At 46.7% G+C, this 26690-nt stretch overlaps 1 protein-coding gene across 1 annotated transcript in view; it reads left to right on the plus strand.

Moving 5' to 3' along the window:
* Muc16 (mucin 16, cell surface associated) overlaps positions 1-26690 on the plus strand; it is a 216807-nt gene that overhangs the window by 95617 nt on the left and 94500 nt on the right. Inside the window, exons 3-6 of the mRNA XM_074053303.1 lie at positions 3641-3830; positions 6441-6834; positions 17446-17559; positions 21868-26586. Of these exons, the coding sequence (XP_073909404.1) occupies positions 3641-3830; positions 6441-6834; positions 17446-17559; positions 21868-26586 (5417 nt within the window). The remainder of the gene's footprint in view (positions 1-3640; positions 3831-6440; positions 6835-17445; positions 17560-21867; positions 26587-26690) is intronic.

Below are 26690 nucleotides of genomic sequence, written 5' to 3' on the forward strand. Positions count from 1 at the left end.
CTTCCCAAGCCACCACAAGCATACGCTCAAGTCAGGCTTCATCAAACACAATTATGACCAGTGTGGAACACAATACTTCTACACCCCAATCTCAGTCCACTCCCTCAACCACCTCAGATCCTCAGAAAACATCGGTTGAAGTGAAGAAGCCCTCCACCACCAGGTACAAAACATTTTCAACACCAATACAAAGTACCTCTCAGCCAACAGGGATGGATGCTTTGACAGCCTCTTCCCAGAACTCAGCACCAACCCACACCACCATGGGTGATGAGACCAGCTCAGCCACAGAGAAAACTGCTAGCTCTTATGAAGTGTCCACAAACACCTCCACTGAGCTGTCCAGTGCAGATATCATCTCCTCTGACCCAACACCTACTACAGGTTCTACTCAGTTCAGTAACTCAGCAAATAGTCCATCTGGAATGATGGTCACCAACCTCTCTTCTTCCCCAGAAATCGAAGAAATCACTACGAACAGCAGAACACAAGATCATGGAGTTGCATCCCACAGTACCAATACCTGGGACACATCATTTTCAGCCTCACTTCTCACCTCTAAACTCCAAGAAACCAATCAGATTTTGAAGTCAAATTCAACACCTATGACCAGCTCACCTCAAATTCAAAGCAGCAGTGGAAGTAAGAACCTGGATACGTCCACAGCCAGCACAAACATATCCATGAGTCAAGATACCTCAAGAACAGCTGAGACCACTGTGGAAACAACCACTTCTACCCCTGAATTCCAGTTCACTGCCTCACCCTCCTCAGATGCACACGAAACCACTACTGGGACCTCTTTCACCACCAGAGATGTCACAGTTTCCAAAACAATGCAGACTTCATTCCAAACAACAGTTTCTTCCTGGAACCCAGCATCAACTCGAACTAGCCTAGCTGGAGAGACCAGCCCAGCCACAGACAACACTGCTGGCCTTTCTGAAGTGACCACAAGCTCCTCCACTGACCTCTCCATAGTTGACATCATCTCTTCAGGCCCAACCTACAATCCTGGCCTTGCTCAAAACATGCAATTATCATATAGCACCACTGGAATGGTGGACACAATGCCTATTTCCTCCCTTTACCAGATGACCTCTGCAGAAATCAACACCATTGAACAAACACAACCTCCTGGAACTGCAACTGAGAGTACCTTTACCAGGGATATATCAGTCACAGCCTCAGGGATGGGAAGTCTCTTCACTTCCACTCAGACATTTTCAAACTCAGGCAAAACCCGTATTTCCATCACATCTTCTGAAGTCAGATCATCCACAATCCCTCTATCTGTGGAACAAAGCAGCTCCGCCAGTTCCCTGATACCTACCATCCTCAACACTTCACCTTCCCCTGATGCTTCCAGTTCACAAGGACAAAGTACCCCCACTCCTGTTTTTATGACCTCACTTTTCAACTCAACATTTGAAGAAACCACACAGGTGTTGAACGCAAGCTCATTGCCTAGAAGCAGCTCATCTCAATATCCAAGGAGCAGTGGACACATGAGCCTGGCCACTTCTGAAGCCACTTCAATCCCACACACAGGTCAACATTCCTCAAACCCAGCAGTGACCAGTGTGCAACCCTCCACTTCTGCCACTGTATCCCTGTCTACTGTCTCATCCTCATCATATCCACCTGAAATCACAAATGAAGTGAGGACTCCTTCCACCACTGGGAACTCAAGACTTTCTTCCCCAATGCAGAGTTCCTCACAGACAGTAGGAATGGATGCTCAGACAGCCACCTCCTGGACCTCAGCACTGACTCTCAACAGCACACCTGGGGAGACCAGTTCAGCCACAGGCAACACTGTTAGCCTTTCTGAAGTGATCATGAGCTCTTCCAGTGAGCCCTCCAGTGGAGATGTCATCTCATCTGGCCCAACAAACACTTCCAGGCTTGCTCAGTCCACAAACTCAGCACACAGCCCCACTGGAAGGGTGGACTTGAGGCTGTCTTCCTCTCCTGGATCTACATCCCACAATAACCTTACCTCAGATACATTAATCCCTTGGACCAGCACCCTCTCTACTGTAACCCAGATGTATTCTCATTCAGACACAACTATTGTTTCAAGGAGATCTTCTGAAGTCCTGACATCAATAAGTTTTGTGTCTGTGGAAGAAACCAAGTCTGCCAGTTCCTTGGGGCCAACCACCCTCACAAACCCAACTTCTCCTGGTGTGTCCAGCTCAGGGGCCAGCATGGAACCCACGACTTCTGCACCTGAATTACAGTCCACTGTCTCAGAACCATCATATTCTCATGAAACCACAACTAAAGTGAAGTTCCCCTCCACTGCCAGAGATGTCACAGTTTCAAAAACAATTCCTGTATCCTCTCAGACAGCTGGGATCGACGTACATACTACCTCCTTCTTGAACTCTGCACCAACTCACACTACCATACCTGGGAAGACCAGCTCAGCAAATGACACCACTACTAGCTTTTCTGATGTGACTGTGAGCTCTTCCACTGAGCTCTCCAGTGCAGAAGCCAAATCTTCAGGCCCAATACCCACTTCTGGCCTTGCTCAGTCCATGAACTCAGCAGAAAACCCTGCTGGAATGGTGAACACCAGCCTTCCTTCCACTCCCTCCAAATCAACAGTGGAAATCACCACTGGCAGCCAAATGCCTCTTCCTGCAGACACATTTGAGAGCACCCTTGCCCGGGGGACATTGGGCACAGCCTCAGGCACTGAGACCCTCTCCACTATGACACAGACATTGCTACACTCAGAATCAACCCCCATTTCAAGCCAGTCTTCAGAAGTCAGGTCACCAATCCCCATGTCTGTAGAACACAGCAGCTCTACCAATTTTCTGATACCTACCAGCCTCACAACCTCACTTTCTCCTATTTCTTCTAGCTTACAAGGACAAAGTACCTTCTCCTCCATTTCTACAGCCTCACTTCACACCTCGACATTCCAGGAAACCACACAGGTGTTGGACTCAAGTCCAGTGCCTGTGACCAGCTCACTTCAAAGTCTGCCTGAAAGCCTGGTCACTTCCAAAGCCACCACCGACATACAGACAAGTCAAGCTTTCTCAAACACAGGAGGCACCAATGTGGAACCAACAGCTTTTGTACTTGGATCACAGTCCACTGTCTCAGGCTTCTCAGATCTGCCTAAAACCACCACTGAATTGGGGACATCATCCACAACCAGATATGCTAGAGTATCCACCCCAATACAGAATTCCTCTCAGACAACAGAGATGGATGCTTACATGGGCTCCTCCTGGACCCCAGCACCAACACACACCAGTACTCCTTATCACACCAGATCAGCCACAGACCACACTGATCTATCTGATGTGACCATGAGCACTTTCACTGAGCTCTCCACTGCAGACATTACCTCCTCTGGTCAAACATCCATTCCCAACCTTGCTCTGCCCACAGAATCACTAAACAGCACTATTGGAATAGTGGACACCAGCCTCTCTCCCTCCCCCTACAACTCAACATCTGCAGAAATCACTACCACTGGACAAACACATCATGCTGAAGATACATCCCCCAAAAACGTTACCTCAGACACATCAGTGACAGCCTCAGGGATCAGAACCATGTCAACTGGATCTCAGACATCTTCTCAATCACTCATGACCCCTGCTTCTAGCAGCTATTCTGAAGATGTGTCATCAACAAGCCCTCTACCTGTGGCACAAAGCAGGTCTGTCAGTTCCCTAATGCCTTCAATCCTCACAACTTCTCCTTCTCCTGCTGCTTCCAGCTCACAAGGACAAAGTACCACCTCTCCTGTTTCTATGACCTCACTTCTCACCTCAACATTCAAGGAAACCACACAGGTATTGAACTCACACTCATGGCCCATAAGCAGCTCATTTCAAAATACAGGGAGCAGTGGACACAAGAATCTGGCCACTTTTGAAGACGCCACAATCCCACACATAAGTCAAGATTCCTCAAACACAGAGGTGACCAATGTGGAACCCTCCACTTCCTCCACTGCATTTCTGTCCACTGCCTCATCCTCATCCTTTCTGCCTGAAACCACAACTGAAGAGAGGACTCCCAATACCCGCGCAAAGGCCAGACCCTCCACACTAATGCCAAATTCCTCTCTAAAAGCAGGAATGGATGCTGAAACAGCCTCCACCCAGTACCCATCATCGACCCACACTACCATGGGCATGACTACCTCAGAAAAGGACAAAACTGATTACCCTTCTCCTGTGTCCATGAGCTCTCTTTCTGAGCACTCAAGTACAGATGCCATCTCTTCTGATCCAACACGTACTCCTGGCCCCGCTCAGTCCACAAACTTTGCACACAGCCCCACTGGAAGGGTGAGCACAAGGCTGTCTTCCTCCCCCTATGAGAAAACTTCTCTGGAAATCACAACCATCATTCAAACAGAATCTCCTGAAACTACATCCCATAATAACTTCACCTCAGATACATCAACCTCAAGGACAGGGAGCCTCTCTTCCATGGTTAAAACAGTAATAAACACTGACTCTGCCCCTTTCTTAAGCAGAAATTCTGAAGGCCTGTCATCAACAAGCCCTGTGTCCATGGAAGAAACTACATCTGCCAGTTTCTTGGGGCCTACGACCCTCACAAACCCACTGACCGCTATGTCTAGCCCAGAGACCAGCATGGAGCCCACAGCTTCTGTACCTGAATTTCAACTCACCATCTCAGTTTCATCAGATTCTCATGACACCACAACTGAAGTGACGTTCTCCTCCACCACCAGAGATGCCACAGTTTCCAAAACAATTCATGGATCCTCTCAAACAGCAGAGATAGACACACACACTGCCTCCTCCCTAAATCCAACACCAACCCACACTACCATTCCTGTGGACACCAGCTCGGCAAAGGATACTTCTTCTGGCCATACTAATGTGACTGTGAGCTCTTCCACTGAGCTCAACAGTGAAGAAGTTAAAATCTCAAGCCCAATACCCACTTCTGGCCTTTCTCAGTCTACAAACTCAGCAGAGAGCCCCTCTGGAATGGTGGACACCAGCCTCCCTTCCTCCCCCTTCAAAATAGCAGAAATCACCACCAGCAACCAAGAGCATCTTTCTGAAGCTACAAATGACAGTACCCTTGCTTGGGACACATCAGGTACAGCCTCAAGCACTGGGACCCTCTCCACTAAGACTCAGACATCTTCAAACTCAGACATGACCCCTCCTTCACACCAAGCTTCTAAAGCCAGATCTTCTACAATCTCTCTATCTGTGGAGCAAAGCAACTCTGCCAATTCCATGACACCTACCAGCCTCATAGTCTCGGCTTCTGCTGTTGCTTCCAGCTCACATGAACAAAGCACAGTCTCAACCACTTCCATATCCTCACTTCTCACCTCAACACTCCAGGAAACAATACAGATGTTGGACTCAAGCCAAGCGCCTGTGACCAGCTCACTTCACACTCTGGTCAGTAGTGCACTTGAGAGCCAGGCCACTTCCAAAGTCACCACTGACATACAGACAAGTCAAGCTTCCTCAAACACAGCATGGACCAGTGTAGAAGTCACAACTTCTGCTCTTCAATTCCAGTCCAGTGACTCAGGCTCCTCAGATCTGCCTGGAACCAGCACTGAATTGGGGTCCCCCACTACTGTTGAGAATGCCACAATTTCCACCTCAATGCAGAGTTCCTCTCAGACAACAGAGATGGATGCTCAAATAGCCTCTTCCTCAACCTCAGGCCCAACACACACCAGCCTTTCTGATCATACCAACTCAATGTTGAAACACACTTCTGACCTATCTGTTTTGACTCTGAGCTCTTTCAATGAGCTGTCCAGTGCACATGTCATCTCCTCAGGCCCAACACCCACTCCTGGCCTTGTTCAGTCAACAAAATCAGCACACGGCACCAGTGGATTGGTGGACACCAGTCTCTTTTCCTCCTCCAAAAAGACACCATCTACAGAAATCACCACTGGTCAAACACAACTTGCTGGAGATACATCCCACAATACCCTTACCTGGAACACATCAGCCACAGCCTCAGGATCTTGGACCCTGACCACTGGACCTCAGACATTTTCTCAATCACTCATGACCCCTGTTTCCAGCAGAAATACTGAAGACCTGTCATCAACACGCCCTCTAACTGTGGCACAAAGCATGTCTGCCAGCTCCCTGACACCTACCATCTTTACCAAATCCACTTCTATTACTTCCACCTCACAAAGACAAAGTGCCTCAAGTCTTGGGTCTTGGGCCTCACCTCTCATCAAAACCCTCCAGACAACTATGCAGGTTTCTGACTTTACCACAGCACCTGAGACTAGCTCCCATCAAGGTCTGACCAGCAGTGGACATGAAAACCTGTATACTTCCCAAGCCACAACACGTGCCCTCACAAATCCAGAATCTTCAAACTCAGCAGTGCCCAGTGTGGAGCCCTCCACTTCTCAACCTGAATCTCAGTCAACTACCCCAAAGTACCCAGATCCTCGTGAAACCACAACTCAAGTGAGCAGCCCATTCACCATCAGGGATATCATGGTTCCCACACAGATCCCCAGATCCACCCAGAGCAAAGGGATGGACATTCAGAGAGCCTCCTCCCAGAACCCAGCATCAACACTTACTACCACACCTGGCAGCACCACCTCAGCCACAGACAAAACTGCTCAGGTTTTTGATGAGTCCAAAAGTGCTTCCAATGAGCTGTCCAGTGTAGGACTCATCTCCTCTGGCCGAATACCAGCTACAGAACCTGACCAATCCACCAATTCAGAACACAACTCACCAGAAATGATCATCACCAACCGTTCCTCCTCCCCATCTGAAACAATATCTGCAGAACCCACCACCACCAGTGAAACTTATCTTCCTGGTGCTGCAGCGCACAGTTCACATGTCTGGGACACATCAGTCTCACCCTCAGAGGCAAGCACTCCCTCTGCTGTGACTCAAACATTGACACACGCAGATACAACTGCTTTCATAAGCAGATCCTCTGAAGTGATGTCACCAACAAGGTCTGTGTCTGTGGAAGAAACCAACTCCTTCAGTTCCCTGGGGACAACCACCATCATAAGCACATCTTCTCCCGATGCTTCCAGCTCACCAGGACAAAGCACCTCCTCTCCAAGTTCTAGAGACTCACTTCTCACGTCCACACTCCAAGGAACCAGGCAGATATTCAACTCAAGCCCAGAGACTGTCACCAGCTCGCCTCAAAGTGTGAGCACTAATAGATATGAGAACGTGGTCACTTCCCAAGCAACCACAGATATCCACACAAGTCAGGTCTCCTCAGAATCAGCAGTGACGAGCATGGAACACAGCACATCCTCACCTGAATCTCAGGCCCTTTTCTCAATCTCTCCGGTTCTGCCTGACAACACCTCCAAGGACACAGCCCCTTCCCCTACAAAGGACATTAAGGTTTCCACATCCATGCCTGGATCCTCGCACACAACAGTGATGGACACTCAGAAAACCACCTCTTGGACCCCACCACCGATCCACACTTCCATGCCAGATTGGACCACCTCACCCATGGCTACAAGTGCTGGCCTTCACGAAAGGACCACAAGACCTTCCAGTGAGCAGTCCACTGTAAATGTCGTCTCCTTGGGTCCAACGCCCACTACAGGCCCTGCTGAATCCTCGAGCTCAGCACACAGATCGAGTACAATGTTGGTCACCAGCCTCTCTTCCTCCCCACTTAGAACAATTTCTCCACAAATCACCACTGGCAGCCAAACATATCTCCCTGGAGCTGCAGCCCTCAGTGCTCACACAATGGAAGCATCACTCACAGCCTCTGGCACTGAACCTTTGTCCACTCTGGCTCAGGCATTGCCACACTCGGGCATGACTACTACCTCAGCTTCATCATATTCTCTTAAAACCCTGTTCACTGTCCAGGATATCACAACTTCCACACCAGTCCCTGAATCCTTTCAGGGCCAACCTATTGAAATTCAAACAGCGTCTTCCTTAAACCCAACACCAATCCACACTACCATGCCTTGGGAGACCAGTTCAGCAAAAGTCACTACTGCAGTCCATTCTGAAATGATCTTGAGCTCTTCCACTGAGCCCTCCAGTGCAGAAGTCCAATTCTCAAACCCAACACCTACTTCTGGCCTTTCTCAGTCTATGAATTCAGCAAATAGCCCCTCTGGAATGGTGGTCACTAGCCTTCCTTCCTTCCTATTTGAAACAACAGAAATAACCAACATCAGTCCCATGCATCTTCCTGGAGCTTCAACTGAGAGTACCCTTGCTTGGGATACATCAGGCACAGCCTCAGGCACTAGGACCTTCTCCACTGGGACTCAGACATTGCTGCATTCAGATTCAACCCATATTTCAGGACAATCTTCTGAAGTCAAGTCAACCACAAGCCCCATGTCTGTGGAACAAGCCAGTTCTGCCAGTTCCCTGACACCTACTATCCTCACAATCTCATCTTCTCTTGTTGCTTCCAGCTCCCAAGGACAAAATATCACTTCTCCTGTTTCTACAGCCTCACATCTCATCTCACCACTGGAGGAAACCACAGAGGTGTTGAATTCAAACTCACAGCCTGTGACCACCCCACCCCAGCGTCTGATTAGCAGTACTTATGATGACACTCTGCATGGTTCCAAAGCCACCACAAGCATCCACATAAACCAACCTTCCACAAACACAGCAGGGCCCAGATTGCGACCCATTTCTCTCCTCAAATCCCAGTCCACTGATGCCAGTTCCTCTGTTGCACCTGAAACCACACCAATCCAGGGCACCACAGTTTCCACCCTAATGCAGAGTTCCTCTCAGACAACAGCATCCTCTGGAACCCCAGCATTGACCATCACCAGCACACCTAGGAAGACTAGCTCATCCATGGACAACACTGCTAGCCTTTCTGAAGCAACCACAGGCTCTTCCACTGAGCCCTCCAGTGCAGGCATCATCTCTTCAGGGCCAACATCCACTGCTGATCTTGCTCAGTCCATGAACTCAGTTCTCAGCCCAACTAGAACAATGGACACCATAATCACCTCCTCCCTCTACCAAACAACTACTGCAGAAATCACCACCATTGAACAAACACAACTTCCCAGAACTGCAATCCATAGTACCCTTACCTGGAACACATCAGCCACAGCCTCAGGGTCTAGGACCCTCTCCACTGTGACTGAAACATTGACACACTCAAATACATCCCCTGTTTCAAAACCATCTTCTGAAGTCCTGAAACCAACAAGTCCCATGTCTGTGAAACAAAGCAGCTCTGTCAGTGCCTTAACACCTACCATCCTCACAACTTTACCTTCTGTCCGTTCTGACTTACAAAGACAAAGTACCCTGGCCCCCATTTCTATGGCTTCAATTCTCACCTCAACATTCAAGGAAACTGCACATGTATTGGAGTCAAGTTCATCAACCCCTGTGAGCAGCTTGTCCCAAAGTCTAAGTAGCAGTGGCAATGAGAGTCCAGCCACTTCCCAAGCCATCACAAATATATACACAAGTGAAGCTTCTTCAAACACAGCAGAGACCAGTATGGGTCACAGCATCTCTGCACCTGAATCCCAGTCTACTGCTTCATCCTCATCACATACTCCTGAAACTAAAAGAGGAGTGAGCCTTGTCTCCACCATCCAAGACACCACAGTGTCCACCCCAAGGAATAGTTCTTCTCAGACAACAGAGATGGCTGATCAGATATCCTCCTCCTGGACCCAAGCACCAACCCTCACCAGCATCCCTGGGGAGACCAGCTCAGCCATGGACACCACTGTTGGCCTTTCTGAAGTGACCACAAGTTCTTCCACTGAGCTCTCCAGTGCAGAAGTCATCTCTTCAGGCCCAACACTCACTCCTGGTCTTGTTCTGTCCACAAACTCAACACACAACCAGACTAGAATGATGGACACCATGCTCACTTCCACCCTTCACCAGATAACTTCAGCAGAAATCACCACCATTGGACAAGCACAATTTCCCAGAACTACATTCCACAGTGCCCTTTCCTGGGACACATCAGCCACAGCCTCAGGAACCAAGACTGCCTCCACTGTGACTGAGACATTGAAACGCTCAGATTCAATCCCTGTTTCAAGCCCATCTTCTGAAGTCAGGTCACCTCTACTTATGGAACAAAGCAGTTCTTCCAGTTCTTTCGCATCTACCATCTTCACAACTTTACCTTCTATTCCTTCTGAATCACAAGGACAAAGTGATATATCCCCTATTTCTAAAGCCTCACTTCTCATCTCATCCCTCAAGGAGACTGCACAGGTGTTGGACTCAAGCTCATCATCACCTGTGAGCAGCTTGTCCCAAAGTCTGAGTAACAGTGGCCATGGGAGTCTGGCAACTTCCCAAGCCACCACAAACATACACATAAGTCAAGCTTCTTCAACCACAGCAGGAACAAGTGTGGGACCCAGCACTTCTTCCTCCAGATCCCAATACACTGTTTTATCCTCACCATATCTGCCTGAAACTACAACAGTAGTGAGCCTCGTCTCCACCATCCAAGACACCACAGTTTCCACCCCAATGCAGAGTTCCTCTCAGACAACAAGGCTGGATGACCAGACATCCTCTTCCTGGACCCCAGCACCAACCCTCACCAGCACACCTGGGGAGACCAGCTCAGCCACAGACACCACTGCTAGCCTTTCTGAAGTGACCACAAGTTCTTCCACTGAGCTCTCCAGTGCAGACCTCAGTCCCTCAGGCCCAACACTCACTCCCAATCTTGCTCAGTCTGTGAACTCAGCCCACAGGCCCACAGGAATGATGGACACCATGTCTACTTCCTCCCCCTACCAAACAACAACTGCAGAAATCACCACCATTGAACAAACACAACTTCCCCGAACTTCATCTCACACTACCCTTAACTGGGACTCCTCAATTACAGCCTCAGGAACCAGAAACCTCCCCATTGTGACTCAGACATTGACACACTCAGATACAACCCCTGTTTCAAGCCCATCTTCTGAAATCCTGTCACCAACAAGCCCCATGTCTGTGGAACAAAGCAGCTCTGTCAGTGCCTTGACACCTACTATCATAACTTTACCTTCTGTCCCTTCTGCTTCACAAGATCAAAGGAGCATCGTTCCTGTTTCTACAGCCTCACTTCTCACCTCATCACTAGAGGAAACCACACAGGTGTTGGACTTAAGCTCATCATTGCCTGTGAGTAGCTTGTCCCAAAGTCTGAGTAGCAGTGGCCATGAGAGTCTGGCAACTTCTCAAGCCACCACAAACATACACAAAAGTCAGTCTTCTTCAAACACAGCAGGGACAAATGTGGAACCCAACACCTCTGTCCCTGAATCCCAGCCTATTGTTTCATCCGTGTCAAATCTGCCTGAAACCAGAACAGTGGTGAGCCTCATCTCCACCATCCAGGACACCAGAGTTTCCACCTCAATGCAGAGTTCCTCTAAGACAATAGAGATGGATGCTCAGACAGCCTCCTTCTGGACTCCAGTATCTACCCTCACCAGCACACCTGGGGAGACCAGCTCAGCCACTGATTCCACTGCTCACCTCTCTAAAGTGACCACAAGCTCTTCCACTGAGCACTACAGTACAGAAGTCATCTCTCCAAACTCAACACCCACTCCTGGTCTTACTCAGTCCATGAATTCAGCACACAGTCCCACAGGAATGATGGATACCATGCCCACCTCCTCCCTCAACCAAACAACAACTGCAGAAATCACCACCATTGAACAAACACAACTTCCCAGAAATGTAACCCACAGTACCCTTACCTGGTACACATCAGCCACAGCCTCAGGGTCTAGGACCTTCTCCACTGTGACTCAGACATTGGCACATTCAGATGCAATCCTGAATTCAAGTCCATCTTCTGAAGTCCTGTCATCAACAAGTTCTTTACCTGTGGAACAAAGCAGCTCTGCCAGTTCCCTGACATCTACCATTCTCACAACCTCACCTTCTGTTCCTTCTGACTCACAAGGTCAAAGGAGCATGTCCTCTGTTTCTATGTCCTCCCTTCTCACCTCAGCACTGGAGGACACCACACAGTTGCTGGATTCAAGCTCCTCATCACCTGTGAGTCGCTTGTCCCAAAATCCAAGTGTCAGTGATCATGACAGTCTGGCTACCTCCCAAGCCACCACAAACATACACACAGGTCAAGCTTTCTCAAACACAGCAGAGACCAGTATGGGTCCCAGCACCTCTATCTCTGAATCCCAGCCTACTGCTTCATCCTCATCATTTCCACCTGAAACTACAACAGTAGTGAGCCTTGTCTCCATCATCCTGGACACTACAGTTTCCACCCCAATGCAGAGTTCCTCTCAGACAATAGGGATGGATGATCAGACAGCCTCCTCCTGGGCCCCACTACTGACCCTAACCAACACACCCAGGGAGATAAGCTCAGCCACAGACACCACTGCTGACCTTTCTCAAGTGACTACTAGCTCTTCCACTGAGCTCTCTAGTGTACACATCACCACCTCAGGTCCAACACACAATCCTGGTCTTGCTCAGTCCATGAACTCAGCACACAGCCCCACTGGGCTAATGGACATGAAGCTGTCTTCTTCCTCCTACAAAACACCTTCTCCAGATACCACTACCACTGGCCAATCACATCTTCCTGGAGCTGTATCCCACACAACTCTTACCTGGAGTTCACCAGCCTCAGCCACAGGGACCAGGACCCTCTCCACTGTGAGTCAGTCATTGATACAGTCAGATGCAACCTCTTTTTCAAGCCCTACTTCTGAAGTCCTGCCACCAACAAGCTCTCTACCTATGGAACAAAGCAACACTGTCCATTCCCTGACTCCTACCATTGTTACCACCTCATCTTCCCCTGTTGTGTCCATCTCAGAAGGACAACGTATCTCTTCTCCTCATTCTACAATGTCACTTGTCACCTCAACTCTCTGGGAAAACACACAGGTCTTAGACTCAAGCACAGTGCCTATGACCAGCTCTACTCAAAGTCCAAGAAGCCATGGAGATGGAAGCCTGGACACCTCCCAAGCCACCACAAACAGCCACACAAGTCAAGCTTCCACAAATACAGCAGTGACCAGTGTGGAACACGCCAGTTATGTCTCCAAATCTCTGTCCACTACCACAGTTTTATCAGATTTTCCTGTAATAACAAGTTCAAATAGCACTTACTCCACCACGGGGTATACCACAGTTTCCAGACCAATGCCTACATCTTCTGAGCCTACTGGGATTTTCAGTCAGACAGCTTCCTTTAGGAACCCAACCCAGGAGGACACCAGCATGCCTGGGGCAACCAGCTCAGCCTCAGAAAACACTGCTGGACTTCCTGAAATGCTGAGTACAACTCCCATTGAGCTCTCCAGTTCACAAGTCATCTCCTCACATCCAACACCCACTCCTAATTCTTCTCAGTCCATGACCTTAGTAAACAGTCCCACTGGAGTGATGATCACAAGGCTCTCTTCCTCCCCCTTCAAGGCAAGTTCTGCAGAAGTCACCAGCAGCAGCCAAACAAATCCTCCTGAGGCTATATCCCACACTACCCTTATATGGGACAAATCAGTCACAGCCTCAGAGACTGGGACCCTCCCCACTATACCTCAGACATCACCACACTCAACCTCGACCTCCCTTCCAAATAAAGACTCTAATACGTCACCAGCAAGTCTTTCCCCTGTCCATCAATCTACTTCAACTTTGCTAGTTCCTTTACCTGAAATAACTCCATCTTCCCCTCTTTTTTCAACATTGTCTAGTAGTCCCTCCTCTCCTCTTCCTTCTACTCCCCTTCTCAGCTCTGGACCTTTGAAGACCACAGAAAGACTGGACACAGTCATGGAATCTTTGACCAGTTCTCCAAATCTGAACAGCTTCTCAGATAAGATCCTGACCTCCTCTGAAGTTACTCCAGATACAGAGAACATTCATCCTTTTTCACACACAGCAGTGCCCATTGTGGGCACTCCCAATTCTAGACACGAATCCCAGTCCTCTCTTTCTGTTGAGTCAGAGCCATCCATGGCAACATCTCCTATGGTTACCTCTTACACCATAACAGACACCATTGTTTCCCCAGCCATTCCCACCTCTTCTGAGCTTACAAGTGTTCCGATGGAGCCAGCATCCTCTCTTTTCCCTGAAGTAAGGAAGTCCAGCACGTCTGAACAGATCATCTCTTCCATAAAGACAAGTAATGTCCCTTACAATGTGTCCAATGGTGTCCCTACTGAAGTCTCCAGGCCAGAAATCATCCCCTCTAAGATGACATCCCTCCTTGGTCTTTCTCAGTCCACTAGCTCACCAGACATCCCCACTGGAACAATAGCTAGCCTCTCTGCTTCTACCACCAGGACAGAATCTGCAGGAGGGACAATAACCACCCATACAAGTCCTCCTGGGACTTTAACAGAGGAAACCCCTACCCTGGAGACATCAACCACAACCACCTCAGTGAGGACCCATTCACCTGTCACTCTGGAATTTCCTCACTCAGAGGTGACCACCCTCATGAACATAAGTCCTGAAAATGCATCACCCAGCAGCCTTTCTTCTGTGGAAGAAACCAGCTCTACCCTTTTTCTACCTAGTATGACTTTACCTTCTTCTGTTCCATCCACATCCTCACAGAGCACACTCTCCTCTCCTTTTCCTGTGACTTTACTATTTACCTCTGAGGTTTTGAAGACAACTGGTAAGTTACACAGAAGCCTAGGATCTACAACCAGTTCACCTCCAAATTTGAGCAGCATCTCAGTTGAAATACCAACCACATCTAAAGTCATCACAGATACAGAACAATTCTACTCTTCCTCAAATGTAGCAGTAACCAATGTGGAGGCCACCAGTTTTGGACATGAATTAAGTTCTTCTGCACCAATCCCCTCTGATTCATCAGAGGACACATATCCAATGGTTACTTTTACCTCCATGCGGGAGACCACTATGTCCACATCATCACCTGTCTATTTGGAGGCCACATTTTCCCAAATAACTTCTGGATTAAGGGACACTGGTTTGTCCTTAGGCACCAGCTCAGCCACACCAACAAAAACACCTTCATCTCCTATGTCCACTGTCCTTTGGCAGAGTTCCAAGAACAGTATCACCCCTGCCATGAAAATAGCAACCTCAGGCCAGCCTCTACCTTCACAGATTACTGAAATCCCAGTGGAAGTGACCACACACTCATATGCTTCTCCATCTATTATAGAATTCACAGGGGGAACTTCCTTCCCAGAGTCTAAGCTTACTATGCCTATGTCAGAAAGTACTCATCTTCTGGGAACAGATGAGCTGCCTTCAGCTGAGACCATTTTGGCTAACACTTTGACACCACCTCTGTCAGAGCACATGGCTTCATTGGCCACAACTGGAGTTCCAGGAGCCAGCTTAACTCCCTCTTCCAGCAGTCCCTACTCTAAGACAGAGTCAAGCCCTGGCCTTGCTACTTTGTCTACCATTGCAGAGAGCCTGCCTTCATCAGTTTCTACACTTTTACCCTCTTCTATCTTCACTACCACTGACTCTTCAACCAGCCCAGCCCCCCATGGGATTACCTCCTCTCCAACTACTGTATATACAGCAGATACCAGTCTTAGAACAGAGAGCAGCAGTCCTGAAGGATCCTCAGTTACACTCAGAACTTTGGAACCTAGAACCCAGCCCATCAAGACATCTTTATCACCCATTTGGAATAGCACAGTGACTGAGAGTGTTGACTTGGGAACAGTGACAAGTGCACTTCAAGTTCCTCCAAGCTCTACCCAGATGACAAGTAAGGACCCACAGCTCCTACAGGCTTGTCTATGGGGGGAGGAGAGTCATAGGAAATAGCCCATTCCTAAGAAGTAAAAAAGGAGTTAGTTAGGAATTCATTCCTGCACCACAATTTATTATTACTCAATAATATTAATTGCATAAATTAATAGGTTTCATTGTGATATTTCCATACATGTGAATCATATCCTCCCCCACTACTATCCTCTCTTGCCCTGATTTTGCTTCCCTTCTCCCCCAAACCCCTTCCACTTCCCTTGTAGTCCATATTCTATTTTCAGATCAGTTTTTGGTTCATATATGAGAGAAAACATACAATACTTACCTTCATGTATCTGACTAATTTCATGTAATATGATAATCTCCAGTTCCACCCATTTTTTTCTACATATGACTTGGTTCCATTCTTCTGTATGACTGAGCAAAACTCCATTGTATATACATACCATACTTTTCAAAAGTTCTTTCTTCTGTTTACAAAGATGATAAAATTCTTTTTTTTTTAATTTTTTGATGTGCTGGAGATTGAACCCAGGACCTTGGCAAATTCCAGGCAAGAATTCTATCACCAAGCTACACTCCTTTGCACCAAAATTTCTTTTGGCAAACATTCATTACTCTTAACTTCAGTTCCAAACACATTGGACTAGGCATTGGAGAAACAAATAAATAAGCAAGGAGATGAATAATTACAGCATGACGATAGGTGCTCTAGTATTACTTCTTATGATGGTGTTGATGGTAATATGATGATGATGATGATGAATAGCAAATGCTTATACATTATACATTATTCATTATTATTATTATTATTACTATTTTGCCATGCTTGAGACTGAACCTAACACCTCATCCATGCTAGGCAAGTCCTTTAACACCAAGCTATACCCTGGCCCCATACAGCACTGTTTCATTAAGGTTTTTAACACACATTGTAACATTGCTTAAAGTAGGGACTATTATAAGCCTATTTTGCAGGTAAGAAAATTGAGACACAGAGAACTTCAATAATTTTCTCAAGGTCTTGAAGCCATAAGAAGTGAGAACTTAACCAGAGTCTAGCATAGTAGTACATGTCTATAATACCAGCTAGTTGAGAGGCAAAAACAGGAGGTTTCTCAGCTTTGGCCCATGTCTTAAAATAAGGTTCAGTAGTTGAGTCATGGGTGTTCATTAAACAAGAGGTGGTAAGAAGTTAGAAGTGTGCTGGCAGGCTGGAAAGATGAAAGAAAGAATGGAGAAGTGATTGAATGGAAAGAAGGATGGATAGAAGAAGGAAGGATAGAAGTGGGAAGTATCAAAGGAAATGAAGATGGAAGGAAGGAATGGTAAAAGGAAGGATGAAATGAAGCAAAGACTGAAGAAAAGAGTGGCAGCAGGAAGTAAGAAAATAAAGGAGGGAAGATGAAATGAAGGATGGACAGTAGGAAGAAAGGATCAAAGGAAGTAAAGATGGAAGGAAAGACAGGCATATCTAGACATGGATGGAAGGAAGGATGGATGAGTGTATGGGTAGATGGATGGATCTGTGGATGGGTTTGGCCACATGCAGCATGTACCCTGGCTCAAGTTCATACAGACAGCCTATTGTAGAAGAGTGATGTGTGTTCAACTGAGTGGATCCATTTAAGCATTCCTTCTGGATGAGATGAGTTACCCTGGTTTTCTTTCTCACTCTCACCTACAGAAACTGATGACATTGTGAAACACAACACACAGATAACCAATGAAGCAGTGCATGGTGGCACTCCAGGACCAATCAAGGACCCTTTGGCACCCATATCACCCATTAGTCCGAAAGGTAAGTTCAATTTTGCTTATGCCCTAGGAACCACTGTGTCCTTATTTTCTGTTCCAGGAAGATAAAATTCTTGTTTTCCTCTGAAAAAGAGTTGTGTGTGACTTTAATGAATTCCCCTGTCTGACCCGGATCTTTATCTAATGACTATATAGAGTGTATCCATTTCTCTTTTTCCTATAGCGTGTTGAGTGAGTTTAGTTCAAGGTAAAATATGTAGTTGTTTTTTGAGACATGTTCTATAACCCAGGCTACCCTTGAACTCATGATGTTCTTGCTTCAACCTCCAGAGTTCTGGAATTACAGATATATACCACCACATCCATCCGAATATGTCAGTTTAGCAAATTTGACCTGGTTTAACTGAAATCTGAAAATGTTTATTAATAACATACTATATATGAGAGACTATGCTATCAACTGAAGACGTACAGATGAAAATATTTTAGCATTTTATCTATGGAGCACTCAGTACAGGTCAGATAGCAATGAACAAAATGATTTTGATGCAGCTTCAAAAAGTATGTAGTGATGATGTATTGGAACCATAGAGGGAAGGCTTCATGAAGGAGGTAGTATTTGAGTTGGGTTTTAAAGGATGAACAGGGCTTGCCAGAGAGAGAGGAATTGATAAAGATGTTCTGGATGGAGGGCAGAGAAGCACAAAGAAGAGTGAAACCCAGAAATATCAGGGAATTATAGAAAAATTCACCTCCACTCAAATGTTAAATGTAAGGAGGTGAGTGGGAGATGAGACCAGAAACATAGGCAGTAAGCAACATCAGAAAGCTTCCTAGCCTTAGATGTCTAATCTTGGATGTCCTTTAACAAAGAAGTTTATAGTCAAAAAAATCTAGCAAGCACATAGCTCCTAGAGTCATAACATGCATAAGTATATTAAAGGCACTGAGATGTCCTGCTGTAAAGAAACTTACAGCTTTGTTCAGCCCAGGATTTATTAGTCTTTTCCTCTGGAAGACACCTAGCATTTCACAGTATTATTGATCTGCATGCACTAATTTATATTCTCACCATCAGTGTATAAGGGTTCCTTTTGCTCCAAATCCTCACCAGCATTGGCTATTTTTTTTAATTGTAGCCATTCTGACTGGGGTGAAAAGAATCTCAATGTAGTTCTTATTTATATTTTCCTGCTGGCTATAAACACAGAGAATTTTTTCATATATTTATTGTAAGACCAGACTATTTTAAAAACTCACTCTGGAGACTTTTCCAAGACTCAGGCTTGGACAGTCACTTCCAAAGCAAGAAGTTGTTTTTACACTGTGGTCCAAGTATTTTAAGTTAGGTCTTCCCAGAAGTAGACCTCAGATCAAAGTTATAGGGACATGTAGTTTATCTTACATTGGGAATGGTCCAAGAAAGATTGGTAGAGGAGACAAAGAGAAAAAAAGTAAGTCAATACAAGGTAGCTTCATGAGCAGTTCACAGTTGTAGGTAACAGTGTTCATCCACCAAATAATTATCAGAAACCATGTGGGATACCTCAGCATTGACCTGTCCAAGAAATGAGATGACTGGGGTATTTATCACCCAAATCCCTTTTATTACTGACTAGGAACCATTTCCTCCTCCAGGTGCGTCCAACCTGGCCCTCGCCACTCAGGCTAAGTGAAAGCTCGTAAGTGTGGAGTCTCAAGCCTGTGGTAGGAAGTGCTTTGGGGTCACTCTACTGCAGCAATCAGTGCCTATAGGATAGGAGTGGGGACACCAGCAGAGTCAGTCACATAGGCCAGATTTCATCACCAGACTTCAGCAAAGTTTGAAGGATTGGCAGCAGAATTCACTGGCTGTGTTTAATATGCAGCAGGATTGCTCAGCCTCCGTGCTGTTGGCACTTGGGGCAGATAATTCTTTGTGTTAGGAGCCTATCCTGTACATTCATTCTAATATCCATGGCTTCTACTCTAGCACACAGTTGTGACAAGCAAAAATGTTTCCACATATTTGCTAAGTGTCCCCAGGAAGTAAAACTGGTTCTAGTAGAAAACCACTGATCTAGAGAATGCTGGATAAGTTCCATTCCATAGATAGAATTTTTCTCTTCACATCCTTCCCTTTCCATCCTGGACGTCACAAGATCCTGAAGTTCAGTTAGGAGATTAATATAATGCACTGATTAACAGCATAGGCTTATGACTCAGGTAGAACTATATTCCAATTTCCACAGTCAGTAGCTATGTTAATTTGGGCAAATTATATCTCTGAGTTTCTGTCTTTTCCATAAAATGACAGGAATAATAAGTACCATTCAATGTTCTTGAGAGGATCAAAGAGACAGTGCATGTCAGGTGTTCTGCAATTGTTTCCCCACTCCTTTCTTCTTCCTATTCCTTTTCTTCCTCCTCCTCCTCCTCCTTGTCTTCTTTCAGCTTCTCCTCCTCCTTCTCTTCTTCCTCCTTCTCCTTTTCCTGCCTCTCCTCCCTCCCTCCTCCTCCTCATTGTCCTCCTCTTCCTCTTTCTGACCCGCCTTCTTCCCCTCTTCCCCCCTCCTTCTCTTCTTCTTTATCTTCTTCCTCTTCCTCTTTCAGCTTCTCCTCTTCCTTCTTCTTTTCCTCATCATCCTCTTCCTGCCTCTTCTTCCTCCTCTTCTTCCATCCTCCTTCTCCTTTTGCTTCTCCCTCCTTCTTTTGCTTCTCCCTCCTTCTCCTTCTGCCCCTCCCCATACTCCTTCTCCTATTCCATCTCCTTCTCCTTCTCCTCCTCCCCTTCTCCTCCTCCTCCTTTACCTCCTATCACCATTAAATACATATAAAGCACTTTAGAATGCCCATTCTCAGAAGTACTGATTTTAGAGTACATTCAGGAACACAAAGACATCATTCCACCATCAGAGTCAAAATCTCCTTGAGGTTGCCCCTCTCTCTGTACCAAGCATCAGTAGCCATTTTGTTCTCTATAGAGAAGCTTCCAGCTAATTCTTTCTCTTCCTGAGAACCATTTTGTGAAGCTTTCTTTGGGATCTGTGTTCTCAGTCAATGCTACTCTACTCTTTCAGAGTCAGTCACTTTGGCTGGCTTTAGTAATGGTCTAGTGTGGCTCCTGAAAAATTCACTTTAGCAAATGTTTGTCTTGTAATAGTAGTTACAGTAGTAATAATAGGTATTACTAGTTGTAATAGTGGGTTGTTGAAACAGTAGTAATAACACTGGTAATAGTATATAGTAGTAACTCTACCAATAACTAGAGTAATAGTAATAATCATGGTAGCCATAGTGATAACAGCAGTGACAGCAGTAACAGTAAGTAGTAACAAGAGTAGTAATAGGTAGTATTGATGGTGGTAGTAATGGAAGTAATAGTAATGGCAGCAGTTGTAATGTCTTCCTGCAACCCAGGAAGCCCTATGCTTGGTGCATTTTAACCAACACTCGGATGGCCCCTATACTTATCTTTGTACGTGGGAAAATGGAGACTTAACAAGGTCTGGTAACTTCAGCAGCCACACATCTCTTTAGTGAAAGAGACACAGTAGGTCCAGGATGACCTTATTCCTGAGCCCAGACTCTCGAGCACATGATATAATCTCTCAGAAGTCAGAAGAGACTTCCATCCACATGTTCATTCATTCATTTGTTTATTCAGCAAGAGTTTGTTGGACACCTAGTGTATGCCCAGCAGTCAGACATTAGTAGCTGTTTCCAATTGAACTATCACAGATGGTACAGAGCAGGTTCCAACAGTGTAATGGGGAAATATGGAAATGGGGGAGATGGATTCTAATGTAGATTTGTGAGGGTGGATTTAAGCTTGGATTTGAGGAAGGGCAGAACCAAAGGGATTAATGAGGGATGGGTGTGACAGGTAGAGAGAAGAGCTTGAACTTGGGCAGTGCAAAAGACACGTGGGAACAGAAGTGAACTAGTGTGATCATAAATTCATACATGAGTTATAGCCAAAGATGAGACAGGTAAGTAAGGAAGGGGAATACTGACCATAGTCCCTTTTCCTGTTCCTGAAGCATCCAAGCGACACCCCAGGCAGCAGTAACTCAGAGATGTTTCTCTCATTTTCCTGGAGAAAAAATAAGCTATTGTCAGTTCAGTATGTGCAAATCATTTTGCCCAAATTGTTTGTCCATCTTCCAATGCACAGGACTGTCCACAGGAGGGACAGTAAGAGCAGAGACCAATGCCACAGCCTTGAAGACCACATACACAGCTGCTTTGACCACCAAAGTCTCTTTTCCCACTTCACAAATGCCAACTCTCCTCAAAACAGGGGGAACAACCAGCATGGGCACAACAGGGATAGTCATCACAACCTCAGCTATTTCTCCTTATGTTTCAGAGACAACAGCCTCATTGGCCACCACACTTGGAGAAGACACCAGCACAGCTATTCCCAGGACAACGCCACCTGTTTTCAAGAGAGATCCAGAGACCACAGCCTCACCGGTCCCAAGTTCTGGGGCAGAGACCAGTCCAGCTGGTCCAACTCCAACTGTTACCCCTGATATACCACATTTAGTGACCTCACTGACTACTAGTTCTGGGGCAGACACAAGTATGGTTATTCCAACTGTTATTCATTCCCCAGATGTATCAGGGACCATAGTCTCACAAGTCACCCATTCTGGGACACAGATGAGTTATTCCATTGCAACTCTGACTGTATCCTCTGGTGCATCAGAGCTTGTGACCTCACTAGATACCAGCTCTGGAGCAGAGACCAGCCCAGCTATTCAAACTCAGACTGTTTCTCCTGATGAGTTAGACACAACAGTCTCATCAGTCACCCATCCCACAGAGACCAGAACATCTGTTTCCAGAATAACCCCCGATTTCTCCCATGATGAATCGAATACCACCACACGCTCAATGGACACTAGCTCTGGGTCAAAAGCCAGTTCAACCATCCCAACAGCCACCATCTCATTTGACAGACCTGGATTGGTGATATCTTTGGTCCCTAATTCTGAGACAGAGACAAGTACAACTAACCCAACTCTGACTGCTTCCCCAGTCTTCTGGGTCACTCAGTCTGGAACAGAAGCCAGTTCAGCTGCTGCAACTGTGACTGGTTCCTTCAGTGAGAAACATATAGCAACATCAAGGGTCACCCACCCTGCAGAAAGCCCAACTGTCCCCAGCACAAGCCCAAGTTTCTCCCATAGTGGGTCAGATACCACTCCCTCAACAGCCACGAGTCCTGAGGAAGAAGACAGTTCCTCTGTTCCAACTACAATGATCCCACTTGCTGTGCCAGATGTGCCTTCATTAGTAACTAGTTCTAGGGAAGTGACTGGTACAAGTTATCCAACTCTGGCTGTTTCTTCTTCTGAACCAGAGACCCCAACTGCACTGGTCACCCACTCTGGAGCACAAACCAGTTCAGACATTCCAATTCTGACAGTCTCCCCTGGTGTCTCGGGAATGGTGACTTCACTGGTCCCTAGTTCTGGGACAGAGGTCCCTAGTTCTGGGACAGAGGCCAGTCTGTTTCCAACTCAAACTGTTTCTCCAGGTCAAACAGAGGAGACCAGAGCCTCATGGGTCACCAATCCTGGGTCAGAAGCCAGTTTTGCTGTTCCATCCCTGACTGCCTTACCTAGTGAGGCATATGCAACAGCTTCAATGGTCACCCCTCTTGCAAAGAGCAGCCCAGAAGTTCCCAGAACAGCCACAGAATTTTCCCACAGTGGATCAGATACCATGCAGCCAACAGCCACAAGACCTAGGGCAGAAGCCAGTTCAGCTGTATCAGCTTCTACCATTTCACCTCAGGTACCAGATGTGGTGACCTCACTGGTCACTACTTCTGGGACAGAGGCCATTCTACTTCCAGTTCAGACTATTCAACCAGCTACCACAGACTCATGGGTCACCCATCCTAGGGCAGATGTCAGTTCAGCTATTCCAACTGTGACTATTTCCCCTGGAGAGACAGATACAACAGAATCATGGATCACCCATCCTGCAGAGACCAGGCCAACCATTACCACTACAGTCCCATATTTTCCCCACAGTAAGTCAGACACCACACCCTCAACAGCCACAAGTCCTGGGAAAGAAGCCAGTTCTGCTGTTCCAACTAAAGTGATCTCACCTAGTGTACCAGACATGGTGACCTCACTAGTCACTAGTTCCAGGGCAGAAACCAGTATAAGCACTCCAACTCTGACTATTTCTGAGGGTGAATCAGAGACCGCAGCCTCCTTGGTCACCCACACTGGGGCACAGGCAAGTTCAACCACTCCATCTCTGACTGTCTCCCCTGATGCACCAAAACTAGTGACTTCCCTGTTGACTAGTTCTGGAGCAGAATCCAGCCAGTTTCCAACTCAGACTGTTTCCTTAGGTCAACAAGAAACCACAGCTTCATTGGTCACCCATCCTGGGTCAGAAACTAGTTCTGCTGTTTCAGTTCTGACTGTCTCTCCTGGCGAGCCAAATACAACAATCTCATTTGTCACCCACTCTGCAGAGACCCACTCAACTGCTCCCGGAACAAGCTCAGGTTTTTCCCCTGGTCAATCAGACACCACACCCCTAACAACCACCATTCTTAGGGCAGAATCTAGTTCAGTTGTTCCAACTACAACTATCTCCTCCAGCGTTCCAGACATGGTGACCTCACAGATCTCTATTTCTGAGACAGACACCAGAACAATGAAACCAACTCTGACTCTTTTTCCTTCTGAGCCAGATACAACTTCTCTGGTCACTCATGCTTGGGTACAGACAATTTCAGCCACTCCAATTGTGACTGTCTCTCCTGGTGTAACTGAAATGATGACATCAGTAGCCACTAGTTCTGGGACAGAGACAAGCAGTACTCCAACTTTGACTGTTTTCCCGGGTCAGCCAGAGACCACAGCCTCACTGGTCACCCATCCTGGGAGAGAAGCGAGTTCAGCTGTTCCAACTCTGTCTCTTTCCCCTACCACGCCAAATACAACAGCCTCATGGGTCACGCATACTGCAGAGACCAGCCAAACAGTTTCCAGAACAATCCCAGATTTTTCCCATAGCATATCAGACACTACACCCTCAATGGCCACCAGTCCTGGGACAGAAGCCAGTTCAGCTGTCTCAGGGGTGGGGACCTCATTGGTCACTAGTTCTAGGATCACAACTAATACAAGTACTCCAACTTTGACTCTCTCTTCTGGTGAATCTGAGACCACAGCCTCACTGGTCACCCACACTGGGTCACAGGCAAGTTCATCCATTTCAACTATGACTGTTGCCTCTGGTGTATCAGGAATAGTGACACCCCTGATCAATAGTTCTGAACCAGAGACAAGGACAACTTTCCGAACACTGACTGATTACTCCCAAGAACCAGAGACAGCAACCTCATGGGCCACCCATTCTGGGTCAGAAGCCAGTTCAACTATTCCAACTCTGACTGTGTTGGTTCATGAGCCAGAAACAACAGCCTCATTGGTTACTCATTCTGCAGAGACCAGCACACCTGTTTCCAGAACAGTACAAGATTTTCCCCAGAGTGAATCAAGCTCCATATATCCAATGACCAGCAGCCCTGAAACAAGAGTCAATTTATCTGTTCCAACTACAGTAATCTTGCCTGGTGTACCAGGGGTGGTGACATCGCAGGTTACTAGTTCTGGAACAGACACAAGTATGGTCACTCCAACTCTGACTCTTTCTCCTGGTGAAGCAGATGTCATAGCCTCAACAGTCACCCATCCTGAGGCACAGACCAGTTCTGTTGTTTCAACTCTGACTGTTTCCTCTGGTGAACCAGAAACAACAGCCTCATTGGTCACTCATTCTGTGGAGACCAACACACCTGTTTCCAGAACAACTCCTGATTTTTCCCATAGTGAATCAGACACCATACCTTTAATGTCCACCAGTTATGGGACAGAAGCCAGTTCAGCCATTCTAACAACTATCTCACCTGGTATACCACATATGACAATCTCACTGGTCACTGGTTCTGGAAAAGGTACAAGTACAAATTTTCCAACAGCAACTATGTCACTGCATGAACAAGAGACAACAGTCTCATTGGTCACTCATTCTGCAGAGACCAGCTCAACCGTTACCCTGACAGTCCCCAATTTTTCCCAGAGTGGTTTAGACACCATTCCCTCAACAGCCACCAGTCCTGGGGCAGAAGCCAGTTCAGCTATACCAACAAGGACTATCTCCTCTGGGGAACCAGATATGGTGACCTCACAGGTCAGTAGTTCTGGGCCACCAGCCAGCATGACTATTTCATCTATGACTCTTGTTCCTACTGAACCAGAAACCACAGTCTTATTAACTATCCACCCCAGGGAAGAGGCAAGTACAAAATTCCCTGCTTCGACTGTTTTTTCTCCTTTGTCAGAGACCACAGCCTCACTCTCCACTGGACCTGGGGTAGAGGTTAGTACAGCTCTTCCAACTCAGACTCTTTTCCTTGGTGGACCAAAGACAACAACTTCTCACCTTACCTTACCTGTGACTGAGATCCACAGAGGTAATATAGGTCCAACTATTTCACCCAGTGTTCCTGGGGAAACAGCCTCACTCTCCACCCATCCCATGATAGAGATTAGCACAACTCTTCCAACTGGAACCTATTCCCCTGGTTTGTCAGTTACCACAGGCATATGGGCCACCAGCCCTTCAGCAGAAACCAGCACAAGTATTCCAACTCTGACAGTTTCCCCCAGTGTCCCAGGGCTTGCCAGTGCCTTTACAACAACAACCAGTGAACCTAGCACTAGAATTTCCTGGAGTTCAGAAACTTCACCACCTGTAACTTCAGTTAGACTCCCAGATGATCCCAGGACTGACACAGGCACCACTATGACCTCAGTACTGTCAGAGACCTCAATAACACCTACAGTCAGTCACAGCAAAGGATCGAGTCCAACCACTACTCAGAAAACTTCAACAGATGAGATCACTAATGTTGCTGCCACAGTTTCAAGATCCACTATGGCTGAAACCACAAGAGCCCTCACTACAGGAGCTGGAAATCTCTTTGCCTCTTCAATCACACCTGGGATGTCCACCTTGGCTTATGAGAGTGTAACTTCTGAAACAAGTAAGAATAACTTTTTTTATTTCAGTATATATGCCTAAATTTCAATTTTAAGCATTTTAGGTACACAATTCAACAGTATTAATTACAATTATACTGTTATGGAA

Source organism: Castor canadensis, chromosome 14, assembly GCF_047511655.1.
Source record: "Castor canadensis chromosome 14, mCasCan1.hap1v2, whole genome shotgun sequence".
Lineage (NCBI taxonomy): Eukaryota > Metazoa > Chordata > Mammalia > Rodentia > Castoridae > Castor > Castor canadensis.